We start from the raw sequence: 22,827 nt of genomic DNA on the forward strand, positions 1-22,827 counted from the left end.
TTGCAATTAAAACTTAACTCATTAAATTAACTGAAAACATCGAAACCTTCGTTCTTTTTAACAGTTTCTTCTACTGCAAGAGTTAGGCTGAATTATTTGTTTAAATCATGAAATTAACAAATATCGTTACCCAAACAACACTTTTGACAAAATTGTTAATTACTTTGGAATTAATGAAGGGCTGGTTTTGCTAACATATTTGTTTATACATCAACAATAGAATTCAAGTTGCAAAACAATTGCTGATTTCACCTTGCAACAAAAGCTACTAACTAGTAATAGTCGAAATAAATTAGAAAATCAATTACATACCTAAAACTAAGCACAAAATTAGATCTGGTGGTATATTCTTTAAAACTGAGGGCCAACCTTTCTCTCTTACGAAAATTCAGATTATACTCACATATGTTAATGGTAATTAGTTAAAATTGAAAAAAATGAATTTTAAGGAGGCAGATGGCAAAACAAGAGAGGAAGTAAAAAATAACCCAGCTTGCTTCGTCACATCACCCACTCATTGGATTGACCAGATAGGTACTGATAATAGCTAAATGGGCAATTCAGTGACCACATGTGATGCCGGAAATTGGGTTTAAAAACTACACACACAAAAATATTGCTTTAGAAATCTTATTAAAAACTACAAGAAATAAGTTTTTCAAATTCTCACTTATATTAACTGGCCATACGAAAATCCCCATACAAAATAATTACCTACAGTGTATTGTTGTACTGTATCACAAAACATCTACAAGTTATACTTTTATCAAAAAATAGGGATTTTCATCATAAGTGATGTCCTTTTTGGCTAAGTGAAGATTACATTTAAAGATACATATCATTTGATGCAAGTCCTGTCTTGCAAACAAAGTAAATCCTCATGGGTTGCAAAAAGTTTCACAAGCACTTTCACTGCTTCAATGAGCTTTAACACACGTTCTCATCAAGCTGTCCACACCTTCAACAAGTCCAAGTGGCAGTTAGTTAGGAAATGCACTGCGATCAGCTCCCTCGGAGGTGGTTCTCTTCTGCCACAGTACATTAAAAAATCAGACAAAATATCCTACTTCAGTGCACTTACTTTTTACTTCTAACATAAGTCTAAGAAAAAAAAGTGTTTAACACTAATGGCAAATTATATTCATTACATCATAAATATATACAGAGTGGTCCATTGATCGTGACCGGGCCAAATATCTCACGAAATAAGTGTCAAACAAAAAAACTACAAAGAACGAAACTCGTCTAGCTTGAAGAGGGAAACCAGATGGCGCTATTGTTGGCCCGCTAGATGGCACTGCCATAGGTCAAACTGATATCAACTGCGTTTTTTTTTAAATAGGAACCTCCATTTTTTATTACATATTTGTGTAGTACGTAAACAAGTATGAATGTTTTAGTTGGACCACTTTTTTTGCTTTGTGATAGATAGCGCTGTAATAGTCACAAACATATGGCTCACAATTTTAGACGAACAGTTGGTAACAGGTAGTTTTTTTAAATTAAAATACAGAACATAGATATGTTTGAACATTTGATTTCGGTTGTTCCAATGTGATACATTTACCTTTGTAAACTTATCATTTCTGAGAACGCATGCTGTTACAACGTGATTATCTGTAAATACCACATTAATGCAATAAATGCTCAAAATGATGTCCGTCAACCTCAATGCATTTGGCAATACGTGTAGCAACATTCCTCTCAACAGCAAGTAGTTCGCCTTCCGTAATTTTTGCACACGCATTGACAATGCGCTGACGCATGTGGTCAGGCATTGTCGGTGGATCACGATAGCAAATATCCTTCAACTTTCCCCACAGAAACATATCCGGGGACGTCAGATCCGGTGAACGTGCGGGCCATGGTATGGTGCTTCGATGACCAATCCACCTGTCATGAAATATGCTATTCAATACTGCTTCAACCGCACACGAGCTATGTGCAGGACATCGATCATTTTGGAAGTACATCACCATTCTGTCATGCAGTGAAACATCTTGTAGTAACATCGGTAGAACATTATGTAGGAAATCAGCATACATTGCACCATTTAGATTGCCATCGATAAAGTGGGAGCCAATTATCCTTCCTCCCATAATGCCACACCATACATTAACCCGCCAAGGTCGCTGATGTTCCACTTGTCGCAGCCACTGTGGGTTTTCCGTTGCCCAGTAGTGCATATTATGCTGGTTTACGTTACTGCTGTTTGTGAACGACGCTTCGTTGCTAAATAGAACACGTGCAAAAAATCTGTCATCGTCCTGTAATTTCTCTTGTGCCCAGTGGCAGAACTGTACACAACTTTCAAAGTCATCGCCATGCAATTCCTGGTGCATAGAAATATGGTATGGATGCAATCGATGTTGATGTAGCATTCTCTCAATTTGTCTGCTACTGATGTGCGGATTAGCCGCAACAGCAGCTAAAACACCTACTTGGGCATCATCATTTGTTGCAGGTTGTGGTTGACATTTCACATGTGGCTGAACACTTCCTGTTTCCTTAAATAATGCAACTATCCGGCGAATGGTCCGGACACTTGGATGATGTCGTCCAGGATACCGAGCAGCATACGTAGCACACGCCCGCTGGGCATTTTGATCACAATAGCCATACATCAACACGATATTGACCTTTTCCGCAATTGGTAAACGGTCCATTTTAACACTGGTAATGTATCACGAAGCAAATACCGTCCGCACTGGTGGAATGTTACGTGATACCACGTACTTATACGTTTGTGACTATTACAGCGCCATCTATCACAAAGTGAAAAAAGTGGTCCAACTAAAACATTCATATTTCTTTATGTACTAAACGAATATGTAATAAAAAATGGGGGTTCCTATTTAAACAAACACAGTTGATATCTGTTTGACCTATGGCAGCGCCATCTAGTGGGTCAACGATACTACCCTTCAAGCTAGACGAGTTTCGTTCTTTGTAGTTTTTTCGTTTGACACTTATTTCGTGAGAGATTTGGCCTGGTCACTATCAATGGACCACCCTGTATACATTACATAGCATTACATAGTCCTCACATCATCACAATAAGTAGCACTAAAATTGACTAAAGTACGAAAGGTAGGGACTAGTAACAATGTTCAAATAAAGTACGCACTACACTACAAAACATTACTTTAAGTCATACTGTCTGAAACTGGTTAAATTTGAAAGACTTGTTTCTTTCCCATTTGCAAAAATAGCAAAAACTCAAGATGTGCAGTAGTATATATTTACTAATCATTACTTTATGAAAAAAGATGAGTCGCCATCACATAATTACTATTCAAATCAAAATTAAGAGGATGGAAGTTGTACCAAATCATGGCCCCCCACTTGTCTACTCAACTCTGAGCACTACTCTCATTCAACCAGAAAATTAAATATTCACACCAGTCTAGCACCACAATTATATAAAATATGATGACATGGAAATAGGAGAAGTTGAGAGTGTAAAATTGTTGGGATTACAATTTGATAATAAATTCAGTTGGGAGCAACATACTAACTAACTGCTAAAGCACCTAAACAAGTCTGTGTTTGCAATGTGAGTGGTGTCAGACATAGGAGATATAAATATAAAAAAAAAACTGGCATATTTTGCTTATTTTCACTCCATTATTTCATATGGTATCATATTTTGGAGTAACTCCACAAACAGGGAAAAATTTTTTATAGTACAAAAGTGTATAATAAGAGTAATGAGTAGTGTAAATCCAAGAACACCATGTCAAAACCTATTCAAAGAATTGGGCATTTTAACCACAGCTTCTCAGTATATTTATTCCTTAATGAAGTTAGTTCTAAATAATACATCTCTTTTCCCAACTAACTGCTTAGTACACAGTATCAACACCATGAATGAGAACAATATATATAAAGATTTAAAATCACTTACTCTTGCCCAGAAAGGAGTCCAGTAGTTTGCACCGTCTGTCTGTGTATCTTAAAAGCTCTGTTCTGTGAACTATTACTGTATTTTAACTGTTTGTGGGTCATATTTTCTGAGATTGAGGAACAGCCCAGCCTTTTAAATGATCATGGAAATTTGCCTAAAAACCACATTCAGGCTGGCTGGTGTAAAAGCTCATAGTTCTTAATCTGCTATGCAGATTTGTTCAGGATCTTGCTCACCTCCTTGTTTTGCAGTCTAGTGCACTGAGTGTTAAGACATAAGAGTGCACTGTGTGTTCTTTTTTAAAAAATTTTAATTTAAGTTTGTAATATGAAGCTGAAATTGTTTGAATAAAATGTGTAAATTTATTTAAAGATAATGTTTGCATGGACTGAATTTATTAATTGTGTGTTGAGAGTGAATGTAGAATAGCGTTTTCTTGAAAGTTAATTTTTCTTTCCAGGACTTTGTGTGTCCCAATTGTTACTTGGGATTCATTGAGAGACTAGAAGAACAGCCACAAGAACCAGAAGAAGCTGAATTTGAAATGGAAGATGTTGTTCCATTGGAGGTAAGTTTTGTAATGTAATTATGTAATATAAAGAGGGCAATGTAAATAAGTTATTCACTTGGAGACAAGTTCTATCTAAATAGATAGGGGAAGGTTTTGCACAGTGATATCCAGTTATTGAGCTAAAGAATTAAGTATTGTTGGATCAATGTGACAACGAAGATGATGGAGTGAGATTGTGACAAAATGTTAGATCTTCAAATCGCAGATGTATTATTATACATTTGATATCCACTACTGGTTAAAGTCCTCTAGACTTTCATGTGTAAATGATGAAGTGTGGTATCTTTATGACATAAGTTTCTATGTTGTCTTCTGCATACTCTTATTATTTTACATTGTTTCTCACCTCATATTTTATTGTATATTCACATACCCTGTTGAAAACATTTCCAAATATGTTTGTTCAATTCGGCATTTTGCATCATGTTCCTGTGACAGTTTGCCTCAAACTTTCACCTCCTAATTCTTGTATTTGCCCAACTTAGATTGAAATATGTGTTGTTATAATATGTTCAGTGTACGTGACTACTTATAATGCACTGATGATAACTGCACTGTCAGTTGAAAAGTGGATCAGCAATGCAATGGAAAAAGACAGAGGACGTTACAACAAATGCTGACTTTCTTTCGATCATAAACAAAATAAAAGTTACCTACTACATTGTGTTTCTTAAGCTTGACTAAATCAAGTTGACAGTAGCACTTGAAATCACTTATTCAATAATCAATGAATGAGGCAGAATGCAATATGGGCCCAATCTCGGTGCCGCATTGCCCCCCACCCCCCCTTCCCTCCTCCTACTTTCCATTGGTTTCAAATATGGAATATTTTAAAATTGGTTGACTCACTTGTAAACCTACACAGCACATTTGTCTTTTAATAGATTGGTTGATGTCCACAAGTCTCCTCATTTAACTTGTTGCTTTGAATTTGATCTTTCTTTTTATATGAATGTAATCTCTTAATACTGCAGTTGGAGTCACTTTTCAATCCTCTGAGCACAAATGCTCAGTTAGCATGGACAAAAAAGCATACATAGAATTTTAATAAGGTACACATATTACTATTACAGCATTGGTGCGCACACACCAGAATCGCGTTTTTGATTCATTGTTGATGTTATTAACCAAATCATATTTGTTAGCAACACTAGGGGAGATACACAGCAAAATTTACATCACTAACAGCATCCTGCTTGATTAATGTATAGGAGAATAAAAAGCATAAGAGGCTGTTCTCAGTCCCTTCTGTAAAACTGGAAGATAAGCTGGGTGGTGGGGGGGGGGGGGGGAGGGGGGGGGGGGATCAGAGGAAGCTCTGGCTCTCACCCACTGCCTCTTCAATACTGCCAGCTTGCAGTCCTACAGTTGGTAGGCTTCATGTTTAATACCTCCAACATTCTAGTGTTGTGAAAGCAGACATTTTCTCATAAGCCATTTAGCTATTCAGCTTTAATAATTTGCCAACTTTCTTCTTCCTGGTTTGTTTCCAAAACATCAGATTTCAGTAAAGTTGTTGGCAGTAACCAAATATACAACTTTATTTTTCCAATTATGGACTCTGTATGTTAAAAGTCATTATGTTTTTTAGGAAAACACATACATTTGCTTCAATAGACACATTTTTACTAAATATTAAAATTATTAAAATCAGTATTGTGTTAAAGCTACCAAAGCAGTGATGAACATCCCTAGCACAAATCAGATGTTTCCAGAACATGATATCTAGTCGTAATAGCTATAAGGTGCTGGAAAAATTAGCGCGCCCCCCCCAGCCCCCCCCCCCCCCAGGACGAATGTACATGATCCCTAATTCATGTATTAGTTACCGAAAATTAACTTCTGGGCTGAAAATCAGGCACTGTTATACTCTTATTTATTAAATGGTTCGCTTGTAGTCACACTTATTTGATTTCGTCACTTTCCTCAGACAACGGATCGGGTCTGGAAAGCCCTAGCTTCTTTAGGGTCTAACTTTTCCTCGTAATTTTCTTTCTGTTAGCACTTAATACAGGTTCAACAGAGTTCATGTTGACACTCCACATGAAAGCCGATTCCTGCATACTAGACAACCAACTCCAACCACAAACTGCCCATTTGAAGAAATTATTAAATTCAAGCAGTGCTATGTACCAACAAGGTTACTTGACTAGAATACAGATGAGGCTAGAGGCACTGAGAACCATAAGGGCAAAAGCTCACTAGCTTTGACCCCCCCCCCCACCTCCTATATTTTAAGTGAATAGCAGAGTAGCAGAGCAACCAGTGAGACAGCTTTTCGTGAATGTTCAGATATACGTAAAATGTGGGCCTACAGTACAGATAACCTGACCCACCATAAGATCAAGAGATGTGACAAGCATGAATAAATGTTAGTCTCTCAGTGAACGATGATGTGCTTTATGGTACTCAGCACCTGAAATGGATTACGCTGTGATAAAATCCAGAACTTAATGTACTATATCTCATTCAGTGTCCAACAAAATAGGTTTTTCTATCAGTATAACTATAACATATACTGATGTCTGATCTAATTTTACTATATAATGAGTGAATTTGTGTATCTGGGGAGTGTGCTACTGCCTGGTGTGATTTATGGCGAACATGGATAAAAGCCTGCTGCAGTGTGCTACCACCTGTGGCATTGATGTAAATTTGTAGTTGAGTGGTAAAGACTATTAGTGCACACTGCGAATCGTGCACATTATCAAATCAGTATGTATTTAGCCCATAAGACAATTATCACGCCAGTTGCGCATGCGCAAAAGCTCCTTATAATTTGCAGAAGTGAAGATGTGCTTGTGACCCTGATGCCAAGTTTCCCCGAGTCTAGAGGAGCAATATGTAGCACAGTGCGGTACATTAAGTGTTGTGTTTTTCAGATTACTGCATCTACATTGTGTTTAACAGCATTCAAAGAAAAATAACCAATAAATCCGCAACGTGTCAAAAGTTAGGGTGTTCATGGGCTCCTACACAGCAGCCGCCACTGCCTCTGATGTTTGTGGCCACAGAGTATTCAAAGTTTGCACCAGTAACATTTGCCTTCATTGGCTTGAAGCTTAAAACCTGAAATGGAAATGCAGTTTCCACTGCTCTTGCTTGAGCTCTTTCCGCTAAACGCAAAACATATATATTGCATTTTGTTACAAATAATCATTTCTGATAATCATTGCACCAAGCTACTGTCCTCTGGACAAGACAAGCTACAATGTTAACTAATGTAATTCTTTCTTTACGTAATCTAAATCGTTTGCTGGCCTGAGGACAGACCAATCTGGATGCGTCAGGATACAGCGAGCTCTCATTTATGAATGGTCTTTGGCAGACCTGGAGAAACTTTTTAATTTCAGCAGAGACCTTTCTCAACTGCTGCTTCATTTTTAAATTCAGCAAATACCTATCTCAACTGTTCCTTCATTTTTACTAAAACCAAAGCATCTAGATTAAATATTGTAGCTTTCACCTTTTCATCATCGCGTTTATTTCAATTCAAGGCTCTCGTTTTCCATTCACCATTTAGCATCACGTTCTGTTTGCGCCATTGTCAAAGTTTGCGGTAATGGAAAATGTACCTCCTCTGCTATGATACATTACTCCAAGTATCACTTTACTGGAGCGAATCCCATTGATTCATGCCACAAATTATTTGTAATTTTGACAAAGGTTCCTAAGTAATTAGGTCATGCTGAATTATGCTTATGAGAATAGGTCCTGCAGAGCATCTTCAACTCCCTCATGAGCCTTTTGATACTGGTTACTTTGGGGAAAATATGGCGAAATCTGAACGTGTTTAATCTGCTTGCTTTCAAACAGAGCAGTAAATTTCCTGGCAATGAACTGATGTCCATTGTCTGACAAAATCAATGTTGGCAGCCACATACACAAAATAATTCTTGTCTAATTTTCACACTGTTACTGATGGTGTAGCCCCCATAATCTGTTAAAATCTCATGCATTTTGCATAGGTGTACAATACAACAAAAATAGATGAATACCTATTGTGAAACAGATAAAGGTCCAGAGACATCTACAGCAAGAAGCTGTCTGTGTCCATGAGGTATGACACTTTTCACAGCCCCTTGACTAGTTATGGATGCAGCTGACACTCGTTGCCGGCTGTTACCCTCTTCGGTACTCTACACCATAAGTTGCTGAATATCACAGACTTCTGTAGTATTGTGATGCACTTTCACACCCAATAATCATACTCAAAAAAGAATAGAGACTGTGTGTTCCCGATCAGCATACTGACGTTCTCACTATCTTTCTTCTCCTAAATAACATGTACTAATGCATCTTATAGTATATTGTCATTTTCAGGTAATCCTTTGAATGCAGGAGATGTTTATCCATATGAATATATTCACTGCATTCTGCTCCCTTCATAATTCTCTATAGACTTCTCAAACCTCTGCTTTGCTTTTATACCCTTGAAGTAAAACAAGTTTATTCCCTGTTGTCACTCTTCCTGATAATCACCTTCATTACAGACTAGTAATTAATGACAGTGTGTGTGTGTGTGTGTGTGTGTGTGTGTGTGTGTGAGAGAGAGAGAGAGAGAGAGAGAGAGAGAGAGAGAGAGATTTACGTGGCTTTTGCCCTTCCCATACCTAACTTCTATATCACATTGTCGAAGATATAACACCCACCCGGCTAACTGAGAATGTCTCAGATAGCACCTTTTTGAGAAACTAAGGGCTTTGAGGTCAATTAAGGCATAGTGTGGTAACCAGTTGAAAATCCCTCAAATTTCTGAAAACTATAGATAGTAAATAATGTCTTTTGCTTAGACACATAATAATTCTTTTCAGCAGCCATGAATGTTCTGCTGGCAGAAGACAGTGTGTGGGTGTTTTACCCCATCCAATGTTTCCAGCTGGAAAAATGCAACCCCAGACCAATCCCGCTTGAGTCAGTTGACATGTAAAATAGTATAGAGAAATTTAGGCGACACAGTATTCTGCTATTGAATGACTAAACCTTCGGTTCCCAAAAATCCTGCTTGCCCTCTTCGGTCCATTTCTAAGGGACATCCTTTTTCAGTGATGTATTTAAATTTGGCTCATTAAAAGCTTGTGTCAAAATGAAATGACAGTAGAAGCTGAATAAGCCACACCTGGCTTTCAGCTGTTTCTTAGATTTAGGGCCCAGGAATTCTTCAGTTGTCTTTAATTTTCCTGCTTTGGGAACAGTACCTTTTTGCTGATATCACAAAGTAGGGAACAAAACTTCTTTTCTACAAATTTGGCATGTTTCAGTTTCATACCACTTAGCTGCATGGATATTGACACTTGATCTAGCAGTTGATAGTGTTCCACCCAATGGGATTTTGCCATCAAACATTGTCAACGTAAACTGTTATCTGGCTCATTAATTTGGGACACAACATTTGATGTGAATGAATTTCCCAGTGAGGAAGACCAGTCTCATGATTCCATCGTGTTTTGGAACAGCCACCAGTGGATTAATCTAATTGCTGGAAGCCTTTGAAAGTAAAGCTCTGTTTCAACATGCAGTTGATCTCCTTCCTTACTGCTTCCTCTTTTGAGAGGCAGATCGGGTACTACTTTGCTGCAAAATTCGTGAGGGATAATAGTTAATTTGCACTCAAAGCCTTTCACAAAACCTGGACAATTAGAAAATACATTACTGTTATGTAACAGTTTGCTCAGCAGGTCCAGTTTTTGTTCACAAGATATTTGTTCCAATGAAATGATTCTGCTTCTTAATACCTCCTCTGTTAAGTGCTCTTCAACCCTACTACTATCAACTAATGTACTGAAATCCCTTAACACTGACATTTTAAGAGTCTTATCTTTATCAGGAAGTGACTCATAAAAAATTTTCTGATCAGCTATCTAGACAAGCACTAACTTCGACATTTGTGATCTTAATCTATATTGTAGGACTCATTACTTTGTCAAAGATTTCTTCTTCTTTTTCTTCCAGGCTGACTGAAATCAAACGACAAGGGAGTATACTGCATGGTATTTGTAGGTAAACTGCTCAAAGTGTGGGGTAAACTGTTGTGAAGCGATGGATCACAGAGCTTATGGGTCATCCACACTGTTTCATGAATCGAATTCATTTTCTATGCATTCGATAGTTGGAATTCTTTTATTATAAAACTTCACAAGTCAGGGCTGCAGACTCTACAGACATTTAAATAGATGTAGGTTTCCCAGTGTTAAAATTTATTTCATTCAACCATTTCCTCATAAACTCTGAAGCATATTCAGTCTCCCTATTAACTGCTACCATCAATGTAAACACCCTAAATTTGTCCTAGTTGCTTTACGTCTGCAGTTCGCCATGTTTTTTTGGAAACACTTACTGCCATGAGAACTTCGAGTTTTAATATAATTTCATCATTAATTATCTGTCTTTGGTTCGAAAATCCATCTGGCACACTTCCTACTGCACTGTGAACAATCCCTCATCCTCCCATGCTTTCCCTCTTCGAACAATCTGGGAGCTCATCGTCTTAGCCATTATTTCTTAGTAACTGTTCAACTCACTCAAAGAGTCCGACAAATTGATTGTAACTACTCCTTGACGCTGATCCTAAACCACACCCCACATCAAAGGGAAGTTTTTGTTCCAGGTGCTTTATGACCACCATTATTCAAAGAAACTTCTCCTGGAGCCTTGATGCTATTGGTTCACTTTTCCTGCCCAGATATCCACAAACTACTCCCCTTGTGTTTCTTGCGAACAGCACTCTTGCAAAAACTTTTCCTCGAAACTTGCATATATCAGTACATGTTTCTGTGACTTCCTGCACCCATCTGGCCGCATCCCCAACCGGACGACCAACAACAAAAACAGTTTGTTCCTTTCGGCTCTGGGACTCGGTTAATGCATGGTCACGCTTGTTAATAAATACATTTGAGTACATGAAACATTGAGGATCGATTCTGTTAAATTTCTCTGTTAAAACAACAGTAGCCTGCTGCGGAGTTTCTTTTATTTTTGTAAACTGTTATGCTTTATTTTTAGAGGAATCAATAGTCTTTTTGTCCACATCTTTGTTAAATTCTACCCGATTGTTTTTAAGTGCTCTGTGGGCCTGTTGACTACCAAGCGATCCTTTTCTGCTACTTGATTAGTAGGTTTTTCATCTTGATCGTGCAACAGCACATCATAAAATTTGTTAAGAGAATTAGTGAGCAATAATTAATGACTAATGTGGTATGTTTCACTTTCTGATGCAAGAGCTCAATAATTGTTACTGAATGCCACCAGGTCTTCTGATGTTTTCATTTTTAAGGATTCTAGTTACAGCGTACACTCTGTGTCTATAGTTTGTTCTGCAGATCGGCAGTTTTATCAGACATTGTGCTTTCCAAATGCTGTTTATTTTCTGAAAATTGCTTATTTAGGCTCTCTGTTAATTTTGTAACTGACTGCAAAACTTTGTTTTTGAAAGTGGCTGCTGCCTGACAAGAATGTTACGCAGTGGTCTTAACTTCAGATTGCAAATTGCTTAACATTTCAAACAGCTTGACTTTCTAGTCAATAGAATCTGTCTTCTGTGACAGTTTTTGTTCTACTTCCTCAGTCAGGACACGGATATCATCTAATTATACTTCAAAAGATTCATCTGGGTATTCTATTTTTGTAAAGTTTTCTACATTGACAACCTGGAATTGATTTCACTTGTGTTTGCATCTTTTAAAGCCAGCAACTCCAAATCTCTGTGACTACCTGCTATGCTTAACTGCTGCACCCGGACTCTTTTTACAACAAGCTGTAACAGGAACCAAAAAAAATAACTTTGATTTCTTGACATTCCAAGAAGAATGGCACTGCGGTGAGCCATGTGGCAAATATGTGTGTGGTGGCATGGTGATTTCTAACACTCGCCCCAACTGATACAAAAATGCCAGCGTCCTTCTGCGATGCTGCACTAGGAAACTGCCATGGCCGGTGACTCAGGAATGCAGGAGCGAGGCAGTCATGACCAAAATGATCTTGTTTGTTGTGGAATGCCCACAGAGTGGACTGGAAGAACTTGCTTCTTGTAATGCAGCTGACTGCCTCCAGTTTCACTAAAAGTCTCTCGCTCCCTCTTGTTCCGCTTCCCAATAACAGCTGAAGTGCTCCGTATTGTTTTTGTGACCACACATCTACTAATTTCCAGTACCTGTGGTGTTGTATAAAATCATTTCCTGCACCTTGCCTCAGTTCTACTTCCCCCCCCCCCCCCCCCCCCTCCCCCCCCCAAAAAAAAAAAAAAAAAGAAAAGGCACTTGTTAGATGTTACAAAGCTATGTACTCCACCACCATGTCTAAAAGTGCTCCAACTTCCTTTCCAGTGAGAATACACCTTAATGTCCCCCAAGTTAGCTCCTAATACTTTAATGTCTACTCTCTCCTCTGATGCATAATTTGCTCAGCTTATTAGCTCAGAAAATTAATTACATGGCAAATAAAATTTAAGCATGAATAAATAAAGTTTATATTAGTTCATGAAATCAGTTATTTAATAATCAGTGAATGAGGTGGAATGCAATGTGGACACCATCTCTGTGCCACAGTGCACTATTTTACAGCAGTTTTCCTGGGGCCAAACAGTTTGGGGAGGCACTTGAACAGTTCTAAACCTTGACAGAATTCTACTCACAGCAATGTCGGCACATGACTGCCTATGAATCAGAGCCTTAACTCATGACCGTTTTCCATGCTGAGGAAGTACCAGCCAAGCTCTCAAATATCTGTGCAGTATTGTCATTTGGTCATTAATACAGTTGTCATTTGCATTGCATTTAGTCCAGAGAGTAGAAATCCTCGATTCGACTTACTATTTTCTGTGTGGCTTGGTGACCTGTCCATCCATATTTGTTTCCCTAAGGCAATTCTTGAAGACTGTTCCTTGTGATTCCTAACAGCTATGTGCTAGGAACTTCTGGATTGGACATTTGGTTCTGTTCAAGTTGTGACTTGTATTCATCTCTAAAATATAATTAATTGTTTTGTATGATTCTCAATAGATTCACCTGTGGCAATCCTTATACAACAAATCCCTCCAAAGACATGGTAAAACTTGTCAAATTACAGCGATAGAAGGCAGCTAGCCTTTTCCTGAAAAAGTCTATTTGAGTCTGCAGGCTACTAATAAACAGTAAGGCCTGCTATTGTAGAGTCAGTAACACATTTAGCTGTCAAGAGAACAATTCGTGAAGCCTTCAGATGATCTGTCACATAACCCAAAGAATTTGTGGTAATATGTAAAGGCTGATAGTGAAACCGTAGCTAGTGTCCAGTCACTCACAAATGAGACAGGAATTGAAATTGAGGGTAGCAGAGCAAAAGCTCAATTTTGAAATGTTTCTTTACAAAGGAAGACCTGGCAGAATTGCCCCAATTTAATCCTTGCACCACTGAAAAGATGAGCGAAATAAGTGTTAGTTACTGTTGTTTGGAAACGGCTGAGATTGTTAAAATTGAGCAAAGCTCCATGGCCCGATGGAATCTCTATCAGATTCTCTCTGAATTTGTGGTTGAGTTAGCCCCTTTTATAACTGTAATCTATTGTAGATCCCTTGAAGAAAAAACAGTGCTCAGTAGCTGGAAGAAAGCACAGATCACACCCATGTACAAAAATGGTAGTAGAAGTGGCCCACAAAACTACTGCCCAATATCCTTTGCATCAGATTGTTGTAGAATCTTGGATCATGTTGCTGAAATCAAATACAAAGAGGTATCTCAAACAGAATGACCACCTCCATGCAAGCCAGCTTAGATTCTGAAAAAAAGTGAAACCCAACATTCAGTTTTCTCCCGACATACTGAAATCTTTGAAGCAAGGCAGTCCATGTGGATGCAGTATTTCTTGAATTACGATAAGCATTTGGCTCAGTAACACAGCTATGCTTATTGTCTAAAGTAAAATTGTCTGGGGTATCAAGTGAAATTTGTGACTGGATTGAGGATTTTTTGGTAGGGAGGATACAGCATATCATTTTGGCTGGTGAGTCGTCATCAGATGCAGAGGTAATTTTGAGTGTGCCCCAGGGAAGTGTGTTGGGACCTTGCTGTTCATGTTGTATGTTAAATGACCATGCGGACAATGTTAATAGTAACCTCACACTTTTTGCAGATGATGCAGTTATGTATAATGAAGTACTGCATGAATGACCCTGCATAAATTTTCAGTCAGACCTTGGTAAGATTCCAAAGTGGTTCAAAGATTGACTACTAGCTTCTAATGTTCAGAACTGCAAAATTGTGCACTTGACAAAATGTAAAAATGTAGTATCCTGTGACTATAATATCAGTGAGTTGCTTTTGGAATTGGCCAACTGATACAAATGCCTGTGTGTAACACTTCATAAGGATTTGAAATGGAATTATCACGTACATTCAGTCATTGGTACAGCAGGTGCTAGACTTTGGTTTATAGGTAGAGCACTGGCAAAATGCAATCAGTCTACAAAGGATACTGCATACAAATCACTTGTGTGACCCCATCTAGAATCCTGTTATGTGTGTGAGACCTGTGCCAAAATATTGAACATACACGGAGAAAGGCAGCACTGATGGGAACAGGCTTCTTTGACGTGTGTGTGTGTGTGTGTGTGTGTGTGTGTGTGTGTGTGTGTGTGTGTGTGTGTGTGTGTGTGTGTGTTCCTACTTATCAAGTCTCAGGAATTAGCTTTAAATGATGATTTTAGGAATATACTAAAACCCCCATGTATCTTTTTTTCTCAGTATATCCACTGTGGATGACAAACTAAGACTTTGATTTAAACTGGCGTTTATTTGGTAATAAATATGCAACCAGTCTCTTATTAACGATTTATTCAACCACGAACATGTTTTTGAGCCACTGCGGGCTCAACTTCAGATGGAGGTATTACAGAAACATTATCATGTGGACGAAGTGTAGCTTCAAAAAATTGAAAGTAAACTCGAGCAACCACCATCACCATTACAAACTAAGAAAGAAATGCCAAAATTTGTCTGTCTTCCATTCCTTGGCAAAGTGTCATTTATTAAACTTGCAAATCTTTTCAGACCACACAACATAAAAATGTTCTTCCACACTGACAATAAAATAGAAAATAAAATTCTTCACAATAATAAATCCACTAAAGATTGGCATACAAATTCTGGCATATACAAACTCGCATGCTCCTGGTCTTCCTTCTACATAGGTCAAACAGGGAAAAATTTTGCAACCTGCTACAAAAGAGCATATGGATGCTCTTCAACTCAAAAACTTAGATAAGTCCAGTTTTGTATCACATGTTGTTCATCATGAATACTGTGTTGATGATATCAACGACAGTATTTCTGCGCTACACATTTCTGAGAAGACCTCCTTCAACAATTGGAAATCGCCCCAAAAAATCCTGAACGAACAGACTGAATCAATGCAAAACCTTTTCTTCCAGAATTTCCATGATATTCTGGCACAAAAAAAGACATTAATTCATCTTCCTGCATAAATCTTGTTCTTCTTGGTGTGTAACGACTATGGAATTCTCTAACTGACAAAAAGTTTTTAATTATGTATTACATATTCATCTCTAGCTGTTTACCTTTTGTATGTAGCAAGCGACATTTACTGAAATATAAAACCTATACTAGTAATATTTGTATCATAATTCAATGCATCTCTTGCCAAAGACTATAATGTAATAAAAGTGCAGCATCTGTCATATCCATGTTCTTTGTAAAAACATAGAATGTTTACATCCTGTGAGCCAGTGTAATACCAAGTGTAGCTACATACTGTGTTTATTTGTGTACATAGCATAATAATGCATGTTATAAGAAGCAATCTGATATGAATACCACAAGGCAGTGTACTGTAAGTACCTAAAATATAAAAAAAACTTTTGGATTCATAAATGTTTCATCATTGATTATTAAATTTCTGTAATTTCTGCCAGCAGCACCAGCAATGCATATAGCTACACTTGGTCCACAAGATAATGTTTCTGTAACACTTCCATTTGAAGATGAGCCTGCAATGGCTCGAAAACATGTTCATGGTTGAATACATCGTAAAAAAAAAATAGACTGGTTGCATATTTATTACCAAATAAACACCCTTATGTATCATTCGCATAGGGACCATGAGGACAAGATTATATTAATTACAGCATGCACAGAGGCACTTAAACAATCATACGGAGAAACTCTTATAACTGGTACAATGTGATGTAACTTCTGCCATGCACTTTACTTTGGATTGGTTAGTATAGATTTAGAAAGATCTTGATTTTTCCCACCCCCACCCCCACCCCCTGCCACCCAACATGATTGGCACTCCATCTGTAGGCACACAGACTATCAAATTTCACGAGAAACATATGTTCTTATAGTTTCTTCAAAACTGCTGAGAATATTACATCAATCTGTGTGCAAGTGATATCTACACTTTCATAGAATGCTAAAGAACAGGCAACAAACTCTTTACAATAATTTTGCCATCTGGCTCCGATCTTTGTCTGCCATAACCTGTATGCAACGCACAATTATCAGGTTTGATATAGGCATTACATGGATTTTTGTACCTGAAATGGACATAAATGATCAGTTGCAACTACAAAGTAATCTTCTATTAAATCATCATCCTTCAAAGGGCGCAAGGACTTTGCTAAAAGTAATGCAACTTTTTACCTCGTATAAATTAAGCACTCGCCTTTTTTTTTCTCCTCCTCCTCCTCCTCCTCCTCCTCTTCTTCTTCTTCAGAGAGCTTCCTTCTAAGTTTTAAAACCTCTTGTACTCTCCTAGGTCCTTCACATTTTCCTTTTCCACATTCTTTGACATGGTAAAACATGCAGTGCCTTTGTTAGTTGAACTTCCTGAAACTGTTCAGCATCTTACAATACACTAAACCCATCTTTTTGTATAAATCAATGCGATTCCTCACACTGTGGACTGAAGTGCAAAGACAATGTCAGTTTTACACAAAGTTGACTTGCCTTTACTGCTAATAGATGGCATTGTTGCCAAGGCTTATCCTCCTCTATTTCACAGTTGGCACTTCTCCCATATTGTCGCATGGGAGAGATGCTCTGGATAATTTCCTAGATCGTTTTGATTGTCTGCATCCAAATATTAATGATGGAAGTTGAAAAGGATGGGAAACTTCCATTTTTAGATATCTTTGTCTACAGGAGGGATGATGGGACATTAGGACACAGTGTTTATTGTAAATATCTTCATGCATCAAGTTGTCATCACCATACTAAGGCAATGAGGTCCTAAGTACATTGGTAAAAAGAGCTTACGCCACCTCAGATGCAGATAGTTTGACACAAGAACTGGATCATCTAGAAGTAGTGTTCGAGCCAAATGGGTATACCAACAATCAGATCTGTCATGCTCTAAAGAGTGGACCCTTGCAGGAACCAACAGAACATACAGGCAAATTGGTTGCATTCCTACCTTTTGTGGGAAGCATATGTTCAGCAATAGGAAGAATTTTAAAAAGATTTTATATTAAAAGTGTATTCCGTCCGCCAGCTAAAACTAGAGTTCTGCTGGGCTCAGTGAAGGATTATTTGGGTTTGAGGAAGCCTGGTGTCTACAAAATTGACTGCCACTGCAGGAAAGCCTGTACTGGAGAAATGATTTGTATGCTCCAGGATCAATGCATGGAGCACCTTCGCCACACACGTTTATTTCAGCCAGAAAAGTTGCGGTTGTGGAACATTGTCTTACTGAAGGACATGAAATGTTACACGATGAGACACAAGTGGTTGCCCTTATGTTGCGTTATTGGGACTGTGTAGTGAAAGAAGTGATTGAAATCCAGCTGTCTGACTACATTATAAACAGAGATAATGGATGTCCTTTAAGTAAGCATTGGAACCCAGTTTTGTTTGACATTAAACAACGGTCTATGTTTTGGTCATCAATAGCTGTCAATAGTGTTTATCAATTTATCGTTTCCACAAGTTTTCCCCAGCGGTGCACTGTTGTCTTGCTCTAGAGAGCAGTTATGTTTATGCATGTGTTGTGGACCTACGGACAGTGTATAAAGGAGCCGCGGCGACATATTCGATTTCAGTTTCGGTGAGTTAGTGCAATGGCTTACTCACCTGAAGATGGCGCCCAGATGGACTGCCGAAATATTGTGTGAAGATGATGATATGTTCTCGCTGGAGACCCAACTCGAATATCATCAATTACTACACCGGGAAAGTATATGGAGCCACAAGTTCCACTGTTGCTAGAAAATGGGGAAGGGGGGCTTCAATAGAGGCTCTGTCCAGATCCTAAGGCGTTAGTGATCCACCTGGTGTGAAAAGACAGGGAGGCAAAGATGCTTATATTGTCGGTAGTGTGTGATTAAATAATAATATCATCCAAGCACTATCAAAAGTTGTTGGAAAACGACACAAAATTACATAATTTTTAAACAGAGTTCTTATTCAGGGCTAATAAAAAAGAATTAAAGTTTTCAAATCTAAGCTACCTTTTGATACATAAAAACTTTTTGGTGGATGCTTTTTAAGAAAAATGTGTGGTATATTCATCTAATTCAATTAATAATTTAATCTGTTTCACTTACTTGTAGCTGAAAATTGCATTTGGAATTTATATACCTGACAGAAAGGGTAGTAACTGAGAAAAGTACAGGTGGAAGATTTGTTGTTTTGGTTTTATAAAATGTTCAGTTTTACTTTTGGTCACTCAAATGGATATGGGCCAGAATTTTGGTTCAATGTGGAGTTAACTTGTCGTCCTGTCTTAAATGTTGTGGAATATGTGTTTCAATTGTAGATTCGTTCAGTGAATCTAGATCATTCCCTGTAGTTTTTTAATTCTATCAGTATCTTTCCTGCTCGTCTCAATGGAAGCAGTTTTTGTATTTATACATTTTATCAATACAAAACACCAAAGGCTACCCACATTGGGAAGAATAAACATTTGGAGCCGTATGCATTTCCAGTAACAAGACTTCTAGCTTACCAGTGATATACATCTTACAGATATACATCTTACAGATTCTAGAGACTTTGTATTGCATGTTATCATTGCCACTGCTGTATCTGTCACTGATATTCATAAAACTTTCGAGGATTCATATGATTTAATCTATATAAATTTTTTGAAGAGCAGTTGTTAAAGTAAACTGAGAGGTGGAATTCATAAAGTTCTCTGTAGATGTACATGTTGAGATGAATTGCTCTGCTAAGGTAGTGGAATATTTTAAACGATTTAGCATTCAAAGCAATATACTGTGTATTGAGACTAATGATCAATTTGGTCTTGGATTGCCTTGTTACCCACTTTACAAGAACAGTGCGCAGGAAATAAAATTCCTTCAACATCAGAGGAAAATAATTGGCCACCCATTGGGAAAGTACAATTCAGAGTTACATTGAAATTAAGGCAAACAACTGAGTATATATCCTATTATAAGTAGGAAAGTTGCTACTCACCATATCGCAGAGATACTGAGCCGCAGAAAGGCAACACACACACAAACACACACACACTCACACTCACACTCGTGCACGCAAACGCAACTCATATGACTGCGGTCTCAGGCAACTGAAACCACACTGTGACCAGTAGCACCAGAGCATGATGGGAGTGGCGACTGGGTGGCGGTAAGGAGGAGGCTGGGTCGGGGAAGGGGAGGGGTCGTATGGTGAAGGTGGCAGCCAGTGAAGTGCTGTAGGTTAGATGGAAGGCAGGGAGAGGTGGGGAGGGGGGGGGGGGGGGGGGAGTAGCAGAAAAGGAGAGAAATAAATAAAAAGACTGGGTGTGGTGGTGGAATGAGGGCTGTGTAGTGCTGGAATGGGAACAGGGAAGGGGCTGGATGGGTGAGGACAGTACCTAACGAAGTTTGAGGCCAGGTGGGTTACAGGAACGTAGGACGTATTGCAGGGAAAGTTCCCATCTGCACAGTTCAGAAAAGCTGGTGTTGGTGGGAAGGATCCATATGGCGTAGGCTGTGAAGCAATCATTGAAATGAAGGATATAAGGATATCATGTTCGACAGCGTGTTCAGCAACAGGGTGGTCCATTTGTTTCTTGGCCGTAGTTTGTCGGTGGCAATTAATGTGGCAGACAGCTTTTTGGTTGTCACGCCTACGTAGAATGCAACACAGTGGTTGCAGCTTACCATGTAGACAAAGTGACTGGTTTCACAGGTATCCCTGCCTTTTATGGGATAGGCGCAAAAAGGCAAAACAAATCTCCTGTGACTTATCTTTCTAATCTCCCACCACCTCCCAAAGTCCCACCATCCGGCCACAGAGGAGCATTCCCCTCGTAACTCAGTACCACCCAGGACTGGAGCAGCTGAATTACATCCTCCACCTGGGTTTCGATAACCTCTAATCACACCCTGAAATGAGAAATGTCCTGCCCACTATCCTTCCCATCCCTCCCACAGTGGTATTCTGCCGTCCACCGAACCTATACAGTATACTTGTCCATCCTTACACAACAACATCCTGCTGCCAATTCCTTAGCTCATTTCCCATACTCCTGTAATAGACTTAGATGTAAGACCTGTCCCATACATTCTCCCGCTACAACCTCCTCCAGTCACTAGCATCACATATCCCATCAAAGGCCGGGCTACCTGAGAAACCAGCCATTTGGTCTACAAGCTAAGTTGCAACCACTGTGCTGCATTCTATGTAGGCATGACAACCAACAGGCTGTCTGTCTGCATGAATGACCACCAACAAACCATGGCCAAGAAACGAATAGACCACCCAGTTGCTGAACACGCTGCTGAACATGATATCCTTCATTTCAGTGACTGCTTTGCAGCGTGTGCCATATGGATCCTTCCCACCGACACAAGCTTTTCTGAATCGCGCAGGTGGGAACTTTCCCTGCAATACATCCTACATTCCCATAACCCTCCTGGACTCAACCTTCATTAGTCACTGTCCTCACCCATGCAGCCCCTTCCCTGCTCCCTTTCCAGCACTACACAGCTGTCATTCCGCCACCACACTCAGTCTTTTTATTCATTTCTCTCCTTTTCTGCTACTTCTGCACCCCCCCCCCCCCCACTCCCCACCTCTCCCTTGCCCTCTGCCTAACCTGCAGCACTTCGCTGTCTGCATCCCCCAACATACTATCCCTCCCCCTCCCTGCCCCGGCCTCCTCCTTACCCCCACCCAGTCGCCACTCCCATCATGCACTGGGGCTGCTGCTCGAAGTGTAGTTTCAGTTGCCTGAGACAGCAGTCGTGTGTGTGTGTGTGTGTGTGTGTGTGTGTGTGTGTGTGTGTGTGTATTGTTGACAAAGGCCATTGGCCAAAAAGCTTTAAATGTGAAAGTCTTTGCTGTGCATATCTGCGACTCAGCATCTCCACTGTATGGTGAGTGGCAACTTTTCTTCTTATAATATTGTTACATTCCATCCTGAATTTTCCATTGTTTGTTTTGAGTATATATGCTCTCAGAAAAGGAAAATATCTGAGAGAATATATACTCTGTTGTTTGCCTGTAAGCTTATCCTTTTCTGCTTGGCTGCTACGAAATTCCTCTGCAAATCAAGTAAGTGGTGCTCTATCCTATATACTCCAAAGTAAATGATCTCATATGATATACTTTTGCTTTGTCTTAAACATTTTATTTCAAACATTATTTAAAATGTTATAGTTGTGTCTTTGATTGAAAGCTCTAACACAGTCTTGCATTGGTAATGATTGCATTGATGCTCAGTTCTGTTGTCACTGATGTAGAGCAGTTTGTCAGTTAACCAATCTGTAGATGTTTTGATTAGCATAAGTACTTTATTGGAATGCTGTAGCTTTCTAAACTTGGTACACTTTGTTCAATTTCTGTTGGTGTTTAGCGGCTGGAAGACCGCATCACTGATATTCTGATGGGGGTTGGCCGTGGTGGCCTTGAAAGACGTGTACCTCGTGTTCGTGAAAGAGATGGAGCAGATGTTCGCCGACCTGGTCCTAGGTAAGATAGTATCGTGCATGTTAGGAGAAACTGGGGAAAAGTGCCATAGTTTACATATTCACACATGAGGAACATTGTTGGTATGTAATCTCTTCAAATGTTACTTAATTTATGTCCAAATCATATGTGTCGGGCAATAAAATGTGGTCTTATTCCTTGCAATGGAAAAAAGAAAAGAGGTTTTTTCTTGAGTGTGTCAGTACATTAGACAGCAGAAAGCGATATATTTCTCTGTTCACCTGATTGATGATTTTATGGAAAAATGCTACAGTTGAGTTCCTATTCCTCAAATGTGCTCCTCAAGAAATCATTTCAGTGTTAATCGCCACCTGTGTATAATTTTTTTCATAAGTATCGTAGTAAAAAACTTAATTTGTTCCCACAACTATTTTAGTTGCAGGAAAAATCTTTCTGCCATCTGAAGATATTATACACA

The 22,827-nt window shown here is 38.9% G+C and overlaps 1 protein-coding gene across 1 annotated transcript in view; it reads left to right on the top strand.

Annotated features, from left to right (window-relative positions):
* The window catches only part of LOC126412317 (E3 ubiquitin-protein ligase Iruka-like), a 152,599-nt gene that overhangs the window by 33,989 nt on the left and 95,783 nt on the right, over window positions 1-22,827 (top strand). The window contains exons 2-3 of the mRNA XM_050081838.1: window positions 4,368-4,475; window positions 22,276-22,391. Of these exons, the coding sequence (XP_049937795.1) occupies window positions 4,368-4,475; window positions 22,276-22,391 (224 nt within the window). The remainder of the gene's footprint in view (window positions 1-4,367; window positions 4,476-22,275; window positions 22,392-22,827) is intronic.

This window comes from Schistocerca serialis, chromosome 7 (genome assembly GCF_023864345.2).
Source record: "Schistocerca serialis cubense isolate TAMUIC-IGC-003099 chromosome 7, iqSchSeri2.2, whole genome shotgun sequence".
Taxonomy (NCBI): Eukaryota; Metazoa; Arthropoda; class Insecta; order Orthoptera; family Acrididae; genus Schistocerca; species Schistocerca serialis.